This window comes from Lineus longissimus, chromosome 4, assembly GCF_910592395.1.
Source record: "Lineus longissimus chromosome 4, tnLinLong1.2, whole genome shotgun sequence".
In the NCBI taxonomy this organism is placed as follows: Eukaryota; Metazoa; Nemertea; class Pilidiophora; order Heteronemertea; family Lineidae; genus Lineus; species Lineus longissimus.
The window spans coordinates 4,716,355-4,731,830 of NC_088311.1; the positions used below are offsets into that span (position 1 = coordinate 4,716,355).

At 42.7% G+C, this 15,476-nt stretch overlaps 2 protein-coding genes across 2 annotated transcripts; both read right to left on the reverse strand.

Moving 5' to 3' along the window:
- Positions 1–3,880, reverse strand: LOC135486208 (poly [ADP-ribose] polymerase tankyrase-2-like). The gene is made up of 2 exons (XM_064768863.1): positions 3,692–3,880; positions 1–3,453 (listed from the first exon to the last, which is right to left on the reverse strand). The coding sequence occupies exon 2, from the start codon at positions 3,430–3,432 to the stop codon at positions 1,264–1,266; it is 2,169 nt and encodes a 722-aa protein (XP_064624933.1). The 5' UTR covers positions 3,433–3,453; positions 3,692–3,880; the 3' UTR covers positions 1–1,263.
- Positions 3,881–6,404: 2,524 nt separating this feature from the next.
- LOC135486177 (disks large-associated protein 5-like) lies at positions 6,405–15,258 on the reverse strand. Its single transcript, XM_064768769.1, has 18 exons — positions 14,934–15,258; positions 14,246–14,463; positions 13,393–13,543; positions 13,038–13,162; positions 12,592–12,785; positions 12,351–12,454; positions 11,477–12,179; positions 11,133–11,200; positions 10,660–10,938; positions 10,335–10,495; positions 9,893–9,985; positions 9,393–9,696; positions 8,758–9,163; positions 8,464–8,579; positions 7,985–8,257; positions 7,712–7,863; positions 7,386–7,492; positions 6,405–7,249 (listed from the first exon to the last, which is right to left on the reverse strand). The coding sequence occupies exons 1-18, from the start codon at positions 15,118–15,120 to the stop codon at positions 7,180–7,182; spliced, it is 3,711 nt and encodes a 1,236-aa protein (XP_064624839.1). The 5' UTR covers positions 15,121–15,258; the 3' UTR covers positions 6,405–7,179.
- Positions 15,259–15,476: the final 218 nt, after the last annotated feature.

Consider the following 15,476-nt stretch of genomic DNA (forward strand, 5'->3'; position numbering starts at 1 on the left):
TTTAAAGCATTCTTTTCTTACATCAAGCAAGTAATTAGATGATGATTTTTCAAATTAGGCAAATAAGTAAAAGAAACTGTATTGTATAACATGTATAAGAAATCCTTTAACAAAACATACGAGTGATTTAACTGTGAAAGCAGCACAGATGTGATTAGACTCTACAATCAGAAGATATAACAGTTTAAATGCACTTCTACCTAGTGATTCTGATGTAACATACATAAGGTGGTGCTTACAAAAGCAATTATTTTTTACTTGAATTCAACAGTGAATTCGCATTTGACCAGTTAGAACATATTAGCTACCTTCTATGAATCCTCTTCTGAAGAGTCATCCATGAGTGGTATTGTCAACGTGTAGAACTGCTTGTCTGCCATACTTGGATACGATGGAAACAACTAAATTACTTATGCATTTCAATAAACTACAAATCTTGAAGTAATTTTTTCTGAAAATGAGCAAGTGAAGTAGTATTGCAATGAAACTTGTTTAAAAACAAATGCAGATTGTATCTGGACCAGCCACTGAAGCCTATTTTGCCTTAACAGAATATGACTAATCTCCATAGAATCTAACACACACTTGCATAACAGTAGTTTTATAATCAACCATAGAACATGAATACTATACTTTTGCCGATCGTTCGTCCATCTTGGGGCCGACCCCAGTAACATGTGCGAGAATGGCAGCCCGCCACTACTGAGACTAGCAAATCAACGAACGATTTGAGGAACCCGTGACCGGAGACTCCATGGCAACGAAGCCAGCGGGAAACTAGCCGATAATGTATGCGCAGGGCGACCAGCAGCGACACCAAAATCACTAGCGGCAACGTGTAGAACTACAATGCAGACGATAGCAACCACGTGTGATAGCGCGGCCGCCCGCAAATTTGATAAAGTTTGACTGACTAACGATCGTTCCTTGGTGCATTTGGTGTGGAAGTGGATCTTTCTGATAGACTTTGATCAATTTTTGCACAACACTGTTACTCTCTCGCCAAATCATGGTAATTCAAATTGAATTCGCAAAATTTTTAGCCAGACATTGTTTTACATTCGCCACTCATGTGCAGCATTCCCAAGTGGCGAAAATGCAAACGGGCGCGCTATCCCTAATGACACACTAGACTGCAAAGACACTCAACTGAATTGAAATGTTTATCGGTGAACACTGACTGGGAATTCAAAAACCACTCTTTTTTCATGTCTTCGAACAGAGTCAAATACTCATAATGATTTCAAAATTGTACTGTCTCATTTAGAACCCGGCTTTTCGGATTTCCTTGATTCTCAAAAGGATCCCAACATCAAACTCATCCTCATTATCAACTGATGTCGGCAGCTTGACGTCCTCTGACAAAGCCAGAGCATTGCGACAGCGTTCTCGATGCTCACGGTGAATGTTTCGCTCAAACTCCAACAAACTACCCTCGGGTAAATCAACATATAGTTCATTTTTACAACATATTTCTTCCACTAACTCATCGAACATTATGAAGTTCTTAAGTGTAGACGGCAAGGGCAATGAGTCCACTTCTGCACGGAGCAGGCCATTCCCAATATGACTCTCTGTCAACCTCGCTAGTTTCCCAAGTAGGGATTTCAAATAAGTCAACTTTCTGGTACTCTGTTGTTTTGTACCTAGAGCTTGTCTGATGGATAAGCGGCTGATGCTGAGCAGAGAAAGTGGCTGGTGCTGAGAGTCGTTCACCGAAGTACGATTCACAAGCTGACGGTCATATTTATAACCACACTGACGCAAAGCATGAATGGTATCACCATCACCAGCACGCAGAATCTCCTTGAGGAGTTTCCTACCAACTTTACAGGGTACGTTCTGAACACCGCAACCGGTGCTGAGGACGTACGCCAACAAAGCTCTTGAACGTTTATAGATTCGAATAAGTACATGCTCCTTGAAAAGATAATGCAGCTGGCATCCGTGGTCAATGACTGGTTTGATGCTGAGGACAAGATTACGAACAGTATACTTGTCGCCAACAACGAACAAAGCAAATGGATCAACGCGTCCAAATTTGTCCATGTTTTCTAGCACGGCCATGGCCGGTGTCTCCCCACAACGGTCCTTGACATCAAGATACGCACCGGCATGGAGAAGTTGCTCAACAATTTTTGCATGGTGACTAATGCAAGCAAAATGTAATGGGGATCGTTTCATGATTTCCTCAATCGCGTTCAAATCACACCCATGTTCGACCAGGGTTTTCGCGATCCTGTTGAATCCAAATTCACAGGCAATATGCAACGGAGTCTTTCCCCTGTGATCACGTATATCTGTGTTCACACCGTAACGTATCAACAGTTCGACCACTTCTCTGTTCCTATCACCAGATCGCACTGCTGCAAGAAAGACAGCACAGCTTCCGAATTCCCCGTGCTCCTTGATGTTATAGCGTTCCCGCACTTTGCAACCCAAGTTAACAATCAGTTCGACAGTCTTGGCATTCATACTTAAACAAGCGGCAATGAATGGTGTGTTATTCACCATGTTACGACACTCCATCTTGGCACCACAGGCGATCAGGAGCTGTATCAACTCAACTTGCCCCCGAAGACAAGCCATATGAAGCATACTGTTGCCATGGCAATCTCGAGAGTCACTTTCGAAATACTCAATCTTCTCCATAAGTTTTTTTATAGATTGAGCAACAAAGGCTTGGCGAAATTCAGCATCTTTGTTACTGACAGAAATGCCGACTGGTTCGGCTGGGCTGCAGGTGCCAGGCTGCGGAGACACTAACCTAGCTGCTATCACAGATGACTCCGCATCACTTTGGCTATGAGGAAGCCGATGAATCCTGGAAGGAAGACCTCTATCCTGGCCATCTAAACTTAAAGTGTCCGGTCTTGAGGGCATAGCCATGGTAGCAGCATCTTCAGGAGAGACACTACCCCTATCATGATCACAACACGCTTTACGCATATCCATAGAACAGTCTGTGTTTACCGATTTCTCACTCGTATTCAAGTTACTGGCCTGGCTTGTTGAACGTTCAATGCCCACCGCTGCATCTAACTGATGCTGGAAATAACTCTTTACCTCTGAAATGCATCCGACAGCTACACCCAAATGATGAGGTGATGCTAAATGCATAACATTGGCTCCATGCTCTATTAGGAGTCTCATGGTCTTTGGGTGCATGAAATAGTATGCAACGTCAAGAGGGCTCCATCCATCGACCACACCATTGACGTCTGCTCCAAGCTGAATCATTTCTGTGATGGAGCACAAGACCTTGTCCGTGTCCAGGCACATGCATCGTGCAAACAGTGACCCATCACTGAATTGTAGGACATGCTTCTCATCGTTGTTGCAGTAGTAGAATGGAGGATCTCTGTAAGTATCTTGCCAAACTATCGGATAGTCAAAGCTACGTAAATGCTGTTTCCATGATGGGTCACCCATATCTGCCTCGTCCCCTTGTTCCTGAAGTTGAAGAAAATATCTTTGATCACATGACAGTTTTGACACACAGATGGAGAAATTGACTAGATATTGACTTAAATAATTCGTCTTCTAAACATGAGGTCTTGTAATCAGATACACGTCTGACAAGTGCATATGAATGAACCACACTGTCAGTTGATACACTGCATGTGTATACTGCAGTCTGCAGTGCATGGCCAGACAGCAAATAGTAAATACATCTTCTGTCGGCACTTACGCCTACGGTGCAGTCGTCCTCGCTTCAAATTCTAGAAGTGCTGGCTACGAATAACCGTTTAGTGTAATGTCTCCAGTCGTTGTAATGTTTTTAAATCTGGTTATGTTATGCTTTTATGGCATTTTGTCGACAAATATTTGGGTTTTCTGCAGGAAAATAAAATCGCTCCGCCTTTGTTGTTATCGTCGTTGTGACCAATTCCGTTACCGCCTCCTAAAACAGTAAAGCTGAACTGCTTCTCAAAAGCAAGAGATTGCACATCCAGAAGACCCTGAAACTAGTATTGTACTAGTACTAGTATCTCCTTATTATACATAATCAAATAATAACATGTCGCCTTCTTTTCGGTGAAACCGAGACTGAATTATTCACATTGTGTTCAACTGTGTTCATTTCGCAGTCATTAGTTACCAACGTATGCCTTAGAGGGGGCAGAATGGTACTGTTTAGACAAGACGCCTCTCCAACAGCCACAAGTATCTCTTCGAAAACATCACAGTAACACGTTCGAACCAGGGAATCTGTCAGCTGGCTGACGAGTAGGTTGGGAATTGTGTATGATCAGTTCTCTCAAAGACACCCGAGACAGGGATCAAAATCTTGTGTTTATAAGTTACCATTGTATGCCTTAGATGGGGCGGAATGGTACTGTTAAGACAAGAAGTCTCTCCAACAGCCTCAATGAATATTGGATCAACGGCACACAGGGCCTCCCAGAGATACCGTCAATGACGAAATATGACTGGGCCTTCTGTAAGATTAGTTTCTCCGCCAAACACGGGACTGAAGGATTAAAATCTTGTGTTTATCGGCTAACAAATGCAAACACTTTCAATGAACCCCCTACAAGAGACGAGTGGCTCTTCGTCTCCCCGACTTTGACACCCTACTACGAACATATCAATAGATCAGCCAGCGGTCCTTGGTGTCGATATGTCCTTCACTGCTGACTAGGATTAGGACTTTCTCGATTCAGAAACATAGCAGGTGGTTTCACTGTCGTTTTCCGCCACGTGTCAAATAAAGTCCTCGGATAAATGTGGCGAGTATTTTCCGCAACCTAACTGGTTGAATCTATGTGGCGAGTATTTTCCGCAACCTAACTGGTTTAATCTATACTTACAAATAAACTGGCGAGACGCTTATAAATCACTCCGATTTTGTCAGCATTACTCCCATCAGTAACAAGTTTGTCTACATCTAAAGCCATCCTGAGGAAATCCGGGGTCAATGTTCGCTGTTCGTTTCTCCGACCCTACTAGCAGGGTCACTCAAACATCTAATTAATTGGTCATCAGGCGTCCTAAAGCACAGGCCAACATTCGACACTATTGACCGAGCTTGTGTACAGAGGGAGGAGGATGGTCATCGGGCAACAAAGTAACCCGCATCCTTAAAACGCAAAGTCGGACTGAACTAACTTGCAGCAGTCGGGAAAACTTATACACAAACCAATTGTATACAGATAGCGCTCGAGCGTTTGACTTCTGACTATTGGAGTTGATTGGCGTTAGAAGTAGGAACTAGATATGATTGGACCAAACAGTAAATATACGTCAACGACCGGCGTACCCCTTTAACCATCTAGGCACCAGTGGTTTACAATATCCTCCGCCTCTCGATATGACGAATTAAGAAGCATAAACGGTCTGAAGCTCAGGATACCCTCATTCCAATGTATCCTCAAAAATACCAGCAGCCGATTCGATCCATCGTCGGTAGTACTCGAACGCCCGGAATCAGTATGTGCTGCAGTTTGATAAGTTTGGATGCGGGGTTTGATAATGATACTAATGAAAATGTTGACATCAGTATATGGTTGATGAGATAACAAGATAAGGAAGAAGAAAAAAAGAGAAAAGTACGGCAGATTCACCGGGAGTCGAACCCGTGACCAGCCGATCCACAGTCAAACACTTTCAGCGCTGAACCGTCAAGCGATGTGATTCAAAAGCAAACGAGGACTGACGACGAATTTGAGGGCTTCTTTCCAAAATTACACTGTGGACAGAATATTCAAATAAAAAGTTTTTTTATGTAGATATTGATGTCTTTTTGGTGGCACGTTCGCGTGCGAGAAAGGGCTTCGAGGATTCACCAGTCCCAAGTAGTACTCAAGTTGTGCTTAAAGAGTTGTCGTCAGGTAGATATTGGGTACCACCAGTCTCGTGAGATCAGATAACCAGCTGGCAGAGGTTGGTTGTCCCTTTGTCCGTCCTTGTGAGATGATTACCATGGTACAACCAAATCAGTTGTCACGTAGCACCCGGCCCATGAAATGTTGTCTTGTACAGCTGAAGGGCCCTTTGAAGGTTGTGTCAATGTCTTCCCAACCTGACCAGATAACCATCTGGAAGAGGTGGTTGTTACGTAGGATGTCCTTTATTAGTGGTAATCTTGGTGTAATTTTTAGGTTGAGTCAAGGTCTTCCCAACCTGACCAGATAACCAGCTGGCAGAGGGAAGGCCTTCACAGTCTGAATAAGCAGCTGGCAGAGGTCGATTGTTTCGACATCCCACTCTGGCCCCCGAAGTTAGGCTGCATGTAGGGGGATTTCTGCGCAGGCATCATGCTGGAGCATTTTACCCCCCCCCCCCCCTCCCCAAATAAGACCCCACAAGGCGAGCTTAAAACTGCCTCCCTTATGAGTCCCAAAGAGATACACAAGGATTCGATGAGCCACTAGTACCTCATAAAAGAACATAAGACGGTCTTTCACTGATTTTTTTTTAATTACATTATTATCACAACCTTTACAGGTGTTCATTCAGCCACAGAGCATAACAAACATCCATCATCACTGGCCTTTGAGGACAATTTCAGATGCCATGCAAAATATCAATCAAAAATGAAATGAGAAACAGGCCCTTATGTTATTGTTATTATGCTCATCAAAACAGAAATCGACAAAAAATGAACTTTTCTATAATTTCTTATATTTTTTATTACCTTCTATAATTAATTTCTATGAAGAGTTCAGATGCAAAAGCGTCTTCATCCACTCCATGTCCTTCTGCTGCGACCCTAATTTCCTCCCAGAGATGAAATACAGAATATAAGCCATCCCATGCATCTTGCACAAACAGAATTATAGAAACTGATAAAATAATGATACATAGAAGTAATGTACAATGGAAACTCTTTAATAATACCTTGGAACGTCCCGTCCCGTAGTGAAGTGGTTAAATGCCGCATAGCCGAAAGATTAACTTAACTATACAGTGTGCATGTATGTACTGTCTTCTCAATACAATTCAACTTCTTATACATGTACGAGCAAAGACTGAAAAGCCGTGGGGTCATGGAGCCAGATTGTCTATTAACTGTATCTATTGTCTATAAAATATATTTTCACTTCCCAAGTGGCCCCTATCTTTAGAGTCACACAGCTAGATTTCAGATCGTCTCACTTTCTTCTTTCAGTGAGGTCTGACTCCTTCAGTTGTCTACAGCACCCTTTCCAACACAGATAATCACAAGTATTAGTTTCATAGAAGACTTTCTTCGCTTCTTGAGGCTGTCCTAGTGGATCGACGACGCACTGGTTCCACCTTCCTCCTGAAATAAAGAAGAGTAATTTTGATGAGCATCAGTTGTATGAAGACAGGACCACACCTGTCAGACTTCAATGTAACCAAAATATTGATTACATTTTTACCTTTGAGAAGAAAGCAGAAAGAATGTTTAAGCATACCTTTTCGGTGTCTGCTCCGAGACGACAGGCGAGAAGCAAATCAGATCACTGCCAGTAGGGGCAGCACTAGCAGACTCAGCCGGGGTGAATAGAAGGCTGCCAACAACCTGTAAACAAACAACACGTTTTCAAGAATCATAGCTCATTTCCAAAAGCCGACAGGAAAATCTCTCAAAACATCACCTAATATTTGGCCGACACCAGATTTTAGGCCGTCTTATTGGTCAGCGCAATGAGAAATTTCCACAAATTCTGCTCCCAGAATCTCTGGTACTTTGGAAGACTGGAGTCTGGAGAACAATGATACTGCCCTACAATGCCCTTACCTTTGCTGGTCCATCAGTTGAGGTCAGAGGGGAATCTAACATTAAAAGATCTTCTAACCAAGGCTTAGTGGGTCTTGGGGTAGACACTCGGCCAGAACAGCTGCCCATACTGGAACTACTGCTCAGGCGGCTACTCCTTCTACGCTGTGGAACTGCAAGAAAGAAGTAGTTTTAAAGGTTACGTTCATGATAATCCAAGCATGCATTCCAATTCATGAAACCATTTGACGCACTTTACAGTTAACTGATTTATCCAGAACTCACCATACTCACCAGTACAACTGTCTCTGTTGAAAGGCGTACGTGGCAGAGGGGCGGCCATTTCGTCGTTGACACCAGGTGATTGCACGAAACGCACGCTGCGCCTCCTAATGGCAGCCGGTGTCTTCTTTGCGGTCTTGAGAGCACTGGCCACGCTCTTGCACTTTGTCATCTTCTCAGCAGACTTGGAATGCTTATCAAATTCATCCTTCAGGTCACGTTTCATCTGGCCAGGCATTTCTGCATCTTTGATTTCGTGTTCAAAGGGATCTACTTCCATCAAAACTGCAATCACAAGAAACATCAGATGTCACAAAGATTTCAATAGGATTGCCTACAGGTACATTGGTAAACTCGGGAGACCTCCACTGCTGTATATTTTCTTTGATGACTGAAGTGAGAAGCATTCAGACTGCTATGCTCAAGACCTCGTGATAAAGACACATTAGTCTGAAGATTAAGATTCCAACAAAAGTTTTGTCAACCCTCACCTGGTTTTGAGGTGGACTCCTTGATGGTGGGCATACAGTACTTGGATACAAAGTCTTCATCAACATCCATTTCGTTGGAAGAAAATTTCACTGACTTGTCTGCCTTGGGAGTTTTCCTGTAGAAAGAAAACAGGGAATGGGGAGAGATGTCAATCAAATATGATTGTCCAAAACTGTAATTTTCTTTACTTCGGCAGGTGTCAGAAAGAATTGTCTTTAATTCTTCCCTAGTTTTTTTAGAAACATTCGGCGTTGACTGGTTTCCCTACAAAAATAGTGCCAGAAGCCTTTTACCTGACTGAAGACCGTCTTGCTGGTGTCTTTCTTGGTGATGAGGCCTCTTTCTGATCGTCACCACTAATGCTGTCATCCAATCTAAGAGCTTCAAGGGCAGGCGTTGTACTGCTAGTCTTCTGGGTCACTGTCTCCGAGATTGTTGGGGTGTTCTCGCCCAGGAATATTGAAGAACGGGGCGCAAGCTGAGGACTAGCAGCGCTGTAGCTGTTTTGTGTGGTGCGTGTTTCAGCCATACATCCAGGCAACAAGGGGCTGGGTATACCTAGACTCTGACGAGCTTTCTTTGCAGATTTGGGCATTTCTGTTGGAATGCCTCCTGACCGTCTTGCCGAGTTCACAACAGCAGTTTTCACAAGGGATCTACGTTCCGAGGGTGTGGTGGCAGTGGTTTTAGGTGTAGTGCCTAGAAAGACAGATAAAAATTGAATACCACATACGTAGACACAATACAACTTCTGTTGGGCAGCTATTACTTATAGACACAAGAGGCTATATAATCAAGACCAAATTGCCATAGCAGCAAGCCTTCTACTTTCAATTCTAGTTTGATTAACTGAAGAGTTGCTAAATGCCAAAAGGTGTACAGATATCCTTTGACAGACACTAGCACAATTTATCTTGTCAAAACTCACTTGTTGTTGGAGTAGGAGGCACAACTCGGACTGGACTAGCTATTTGGAAGAACCCTCCTTCGAATGTCTTCAACTTGTCTGAATTTCTTTCTGCCTCTTCCGGTGTAGTTGATCTTTCAGCTGCAGACTTTGGTGACATCGGCTTTGTTATGTCTACTTTGGGTGTGACTGGTTTCATCAAGTCGACTTCTGCAGTTGCAGGCTGTTCCTCAGGCTTCTGTTGTTTCATCTTTGCACGGAAGTCAGCAAACTTCGATCTGGCAGTGATTTTGATGGCTGGTTTTACTGTTGCTGTTGTTTTTTTCTGCAAAAAGGTGCATGAACCTAACATTACAGAGATCATATGAAATTACAAGAAATTGCTAGGAAACAGTTCATTAATAGAGGATGACTAAGATTAAGCCAACAAATTACAAAATTTCCAAGGACAAAACAATTTGCAAGACGTGCAACAGACCAGAAAAAACACAACCAAGCAAAAGACTCTAACATCTGCCTACCTTCAATACTTTCTTGACTTTGGGTTTGTCCATCACCCACCCTGAAGCTTTCAATTTCTCAAGCTTATCAAACTTATCATTCACATCCTCAACCTGAATGGATAAGAAAACATGCAAATAAGCAGGGACATGGGCAAGCAGGCATGCTCAAAAAGCAAACTGAACACTGAAGTTAATGAAAAGCATTAACAGCATCAGGGCTGGCTCTCGATTTTATTCAGAGGTTTTAGTGGGAATCAAAAGGTTTAGCGGGAACAGGTGATCAGGCTAAACTTTAGAGAAAACTGTTCTGCAAATGTCACATCATCATGAAAATAGTAGAGAGTAAATCAAAATTCACAGCATGGGGAGATGCACCTCTCTATTGATGACAGGAATCAAGCAACCATGCTTCAGAAAAAACAAATTACTTGTCAAGTTGATCATTGACAATGATTCTCACCTGGAAATAGACCATGTCCCAGAATCCCTGAAGATCGCTACAGTCCACGGGTTTCAGACCAGTGTTGAACTCACAGTTGTCGACTAAACCACGGAACTGCTTGAATCTCTGGGAAATGAGGAGCTGAGCTTGGCCTGATGTCGTACGAATCTGACCCCTTACTGAAAGGGAGGATAAGAGAAATATCTAATATCAAAATAAACATTTTGAATTCAAGAAGTGCTTCTGTTTCGAGCTACTGGTAAAAGTGAACTCTTCCATGACTTTAAATTAAAGAGTCAAAGCTCAGATTAAAAATCACGCCGTCATTTAACACTCGACTTACAATCTTCATTGAGACCATCCGTTTTCTCATTAATCTCATCCCAGGTCGCGCTCAGTCCATTCAAACGGTCAGTTTCCGACACCAAGAGTGCACGGAAGTATTTCATATCATGTTCGGGTTCGGAATGGGTAGAATCACAGGGCACTCCCTGAGTGGTACCGGCGTGTTGCTGATCAAGTATTGGTTCCACTGGCATGTCCTCTGGTTCGTCCATACTGGCCATTGGAGGCGGTGGCCCCAGAAAATCGCTGTCATCAAAGGCCGGCAAATAATGGTCAACTGAAAATATATGATCCTTGTAAGACGTGATGTACAATGAGTTTCTCAAAGCCAATTGCTATAGGAGAAAGTGCGAGAGAGCACTGGCCTGTGGCCATGCTGGCTAGAATGCACTACTATTACTAACAATCATGTTCAGCCCTCGACTTGCCACTGGAGAGGCCACCACCAAATCGGGGTCAAATGCCTCTTACCTGGTGACTTTGTTTTCGGCGTTCTCCTGGTCATCTCGATCATAGGACTTCGGGACAGAACTTCCACTCTGAAAAATCCAAGACACACAACTCAGTATTCAGGGAAGATCAAGACGAAGACTCGCAAATAGAACTATAACCTCTATCAAAGATGACAAGTTACCATCGGGGTTATTACAGAAGACAGGAGGGAGCAGCTATATGAGGTGTTCAGAATTGATTCTCCAAACAAGTTACTGATGAGAAAAGGAACAAATTATCAAAGAAAATAAACTCACTGAAGCAGTGATAGGAAAAACAACCATGTCACATTTATAGGGTAACACATAAAAATTAACACCAACCTTTCTTCTGGGGACTTCAACTTGGCAAGAGTTCTGCATGTGACTCGTTGAGTCTTCTTCGTACTCCGCGACAATGGCACAGGGGTCTTGGAAAAGTGGTCAATGTCCTTTGAAGTAGAGGTAATTCGGTCATAAGGAACTGAAGCCGTTGGAGTTGGAGCATTTTCAAGGACACCACGCTCAGCAGCAATCTGTGATTCTGCAACTTCCATGTTCTCAGTTTTATCTTCTTCAACAGCACCATTGATATCTTCCACTTTTTCTCCAGCAGAAGACTTTGGAGCGCATGACCTCCTCACACTCTTTCTTGGACTATCTACAGGCTTCTCAGCTGCAGATGCCAGTGACTTTTGGCGACCCTTTTTAGACACTTCGGATTCAGATTCAGACGCAGACGCGCTGCTTGCGGCCAAGGATGCACGTACAGACTTCCGACGACGCGAGGCGGACGGAGTTGGAAGCTCCGAGGTCTCGACAGCACCACTAACATCTTCCACTTTTTCTCCAGCACCAGACTTGTGAGCACGTGACCTTCTTGAACTCTTCCTTGGGCTGTCTATAGGCTTCTCATTTGCAATTGACTTTTTGCGACCTTTTGCAGACATTGAAACTTCTGCCTCTGTCTCTGAAGCAGACGTGCTGCTAATAGCCAATGATCGGCGAATGGACTGCCTACTCTTAGAGGATGCTGGGGTCTTGTTTTCTGAAATGAAAGAAGGAAATGTACATGACTGAACACGACTGAACATCGAACTAATGAAAACTTGGAATACCATAACAATTTGGTCAGATACTCAAGTTCACTTGGAGTGGGATGTTGGACACAGTCAATATTATTTTTGGTATCTCAGTCTAGCTTAGAGTAGAATCTTACCTTTGTTTCCATAGAAGGATACCGGCTGGAATGAGGATTCCACTGGGGATCGGGCCACGCTGCTATTCTTCCCGGGTGCTGGCGACTCAAAAGTTGGAACAAGCCTGAAACAAAGACGTTCCAAGCATTTTAAGAATGCACAAAATAAAACATTTGGAAGACATAACATGCAGCTAAGGTATTAAAGTGATCACAGATTATTTTCAAAATAGAAAATGCTTATCGAAACTTGAAAACTTACTCCTCTTCACTTGAGTCCGTCCCGGAAAAGAATCTGACAGCACTTGTCGGAGTGAGTGGTTTCAGAATGAATGGTTTGACAGTAGCAGGGGCAGTGAAAGTGAAGTCCATTGGCGCAAATGACTCGGACTCTGATCCACTTTTACTTAGGTTGCCTTGATCTCCTCTACCAATACGCACAGTCTTGGCATTGAACTGGAAAATAAACATTGTTAAGTTGGTTTTGCAAGAACATAAGAGCAAATGTTGTTTTTGAAATTAGACATCCAATGAGATTGGGGAAATAGCACCACAGTCCACACCCCTCCATGAACCAAGTTATACATGCAGCCATACTAAAACAATTCTAACTACGGGAATATAATCAGACTGAAACAGCCCCAACTGCATGCATTCAGAGTTAATTTCAAACAACTGGCTGTGTGGAAATCGATTAACAATTCTTACCAGACAAACTCCAGAACCTGATGATTCACTATCTGTTCCACTGCTTGAGGTGCTTGAAGCCTTAGCCTTCTCTGCTGTGCTCTTAGTCTTACTGCTAGTTCTTCTGGTGCTCTCAGGAGCGTTTTCTGTAAATATCATTACGAGTTGGGCAATAAGAATTTGGTGTAACTGGCTTTCAAATAATTAGAACCATTTAGTGCCGAAGTCATGTTTGGATCAATGGATGCAGATAATCAGAAATACAGTTTCTCTCTACCACCAGGTTATAGGATGGAGACAGCTCTTAGGACTATATGCCATGGTCTGACTTAGCTATGGTCTGACTGCAGGAAGAAAACAAACTCAGTTCAAGTACCTTTCCCTTTCTTTGTGTTCTTTGTTTGTGGAGCAGGCTTGCTCTTATTATTTCTGGTTACCCTCGTCGATGGTGGCATGGTGGTGGAACTTCTTGTCTGACGCCGACACACCTCTGGCTTTGTTGTGGAGATGGCGGCCTGAGTGGTGCTCTGAAACAAATGCAAACACATGTAGTAAAATGATTTTTAACTAATCAAAAATTGAAAATCCTGAAGGTGATAGTTCATGTTATTATTAGACTGTCTCATCTGAGTAATAACCTTAAGCTGGAATAGAACTTGGACAAAGATGTCAATGAAACAGGCTTAAGAAAACAAGACTAATCACTGATCAATGAAGTTTGTTTTACAGATCAGTCATTAAATATATAATCTACTGTTTGTAGACTTCATTTGGAGCAAGCTGTTGACATCATGACATGACCATTGTTTCTCGCCACATGCTTTTTGAGTCTGAACCACTGGACTCCTGGGACCAGATGAAAGATCGATTGTTTTGGTCAATTAACAGCTTTCTTCAAGTTTAACAAAGGGTTAATTAGGTATGGACTGCTGAATGACTGCCTTTCTGTTGTTATAGATGGCCAACCTTATAACGATGACAGGCAAATAACCAATCCAACCCAAACCACATCTGGCAATTGCACAGAAAACAGTGTTTTGAACAGATTGCAGTCCATACAATATGTAATGTTGCTCTAAAATTCATAAGTGTACAGTATAGCAGAATCTCTATAAGTTTCGGTGTATAGGAAATTTTAGAATTTAAGATGGACAGATTTTTAAGAATCAAATCAAAAAGTTGTTGTAGTCGTACATGTATTTTCTAAATATTTGATGAAACTGATGTACCTGTTGCCTCTTTGCTTGTTTGGTATCTTTTTTTCCTGTCTGTGTAACATTAGCCATGTTAGCAACTGATTTAGAGGAGGACTTGCTAAATACATCACTGTCTTGATGGTCTACTTTCACAACTTTGAAACCTGGTTTCTTCCTATCTCTGGCTTCTAGTTTTCTCTTCAACTCTCGTTCTTCCTTCCATTTTGCTAACATCCCCTTTCTCGACAATGCTTAAATATAAGTACAATGATAATTGGGAGCAACTCAGAATACCCGGGACACTCTGTGCTAAATGATAGGATTGTGCACATAATGTACAGAGGGACAGAGTGTACATAATGTACAGAGCTACTACTGTCCCGGCTATTCTGTAGTTAGGCCGTATTATGACCAAACGTAAAAAGTTATAACAATTCTGTGACTGACACTACCAACGCTTCAGCGCTTCACACATAACGCACGTCTCACTATCTGTCATCAGCCATTACTCATGACAACCGCTACCAGTACCAGTAGGTCATGTAGGTACCAATAAGCCAGTCCTATCACATTGACATTTCGGCTTAGAACTATGTAGTAAACTTTGTCATTTTTCTGATGACCGTCAGTGTTACCTGTTCCTGTAAAATTCCTCCCATCTACATCCAACACAATGCCCTAACTCACTGACCACCCAAGTCTCTACACTAGGTCTACATACCTTGATCTTTTGTTGCTGCTTTCTTGATTGTTTCAGAAGGATCGGGTTGGATGTTTCTTTTCTTCTGAACTGCTTCATTACGACGACTTTTCTGCTCGACTGTTTTTTGATGAGCACGGAGAACACGTTTGTCGACACCGTCTACTGCGGTTTTCTTCTTATATAGGTATGATTTCGCGCGGTCCATTGTGTTTTCAGTTGGTGGGTGTATTGATAAAGAAATATGATCAGTTATTTGTGAAATCGGGACCAGTTATATCGGTCAAATCACTAAAAATCGACAAGGAGAATGGCCTTTCTTGAAAAATCCATCACTTTCACAACATGTTCAAAATCGCGCGCTGGGATGTAACAATGATTCCGATTGGTTGATTCACCGCAATTTCTTTGTCTGGGCTCCAGGCCTCGCTCTCGCTGACGACCCTGATATCGAGGCCTGCGGCTCAGGCGACAGGGGGGAATTTCAAGTGCTTCTAAAAACCACACATGGCAGAAATGCTTTAGGATAGAGCCCGTATACACTGTGGTTATGATAATGAACAA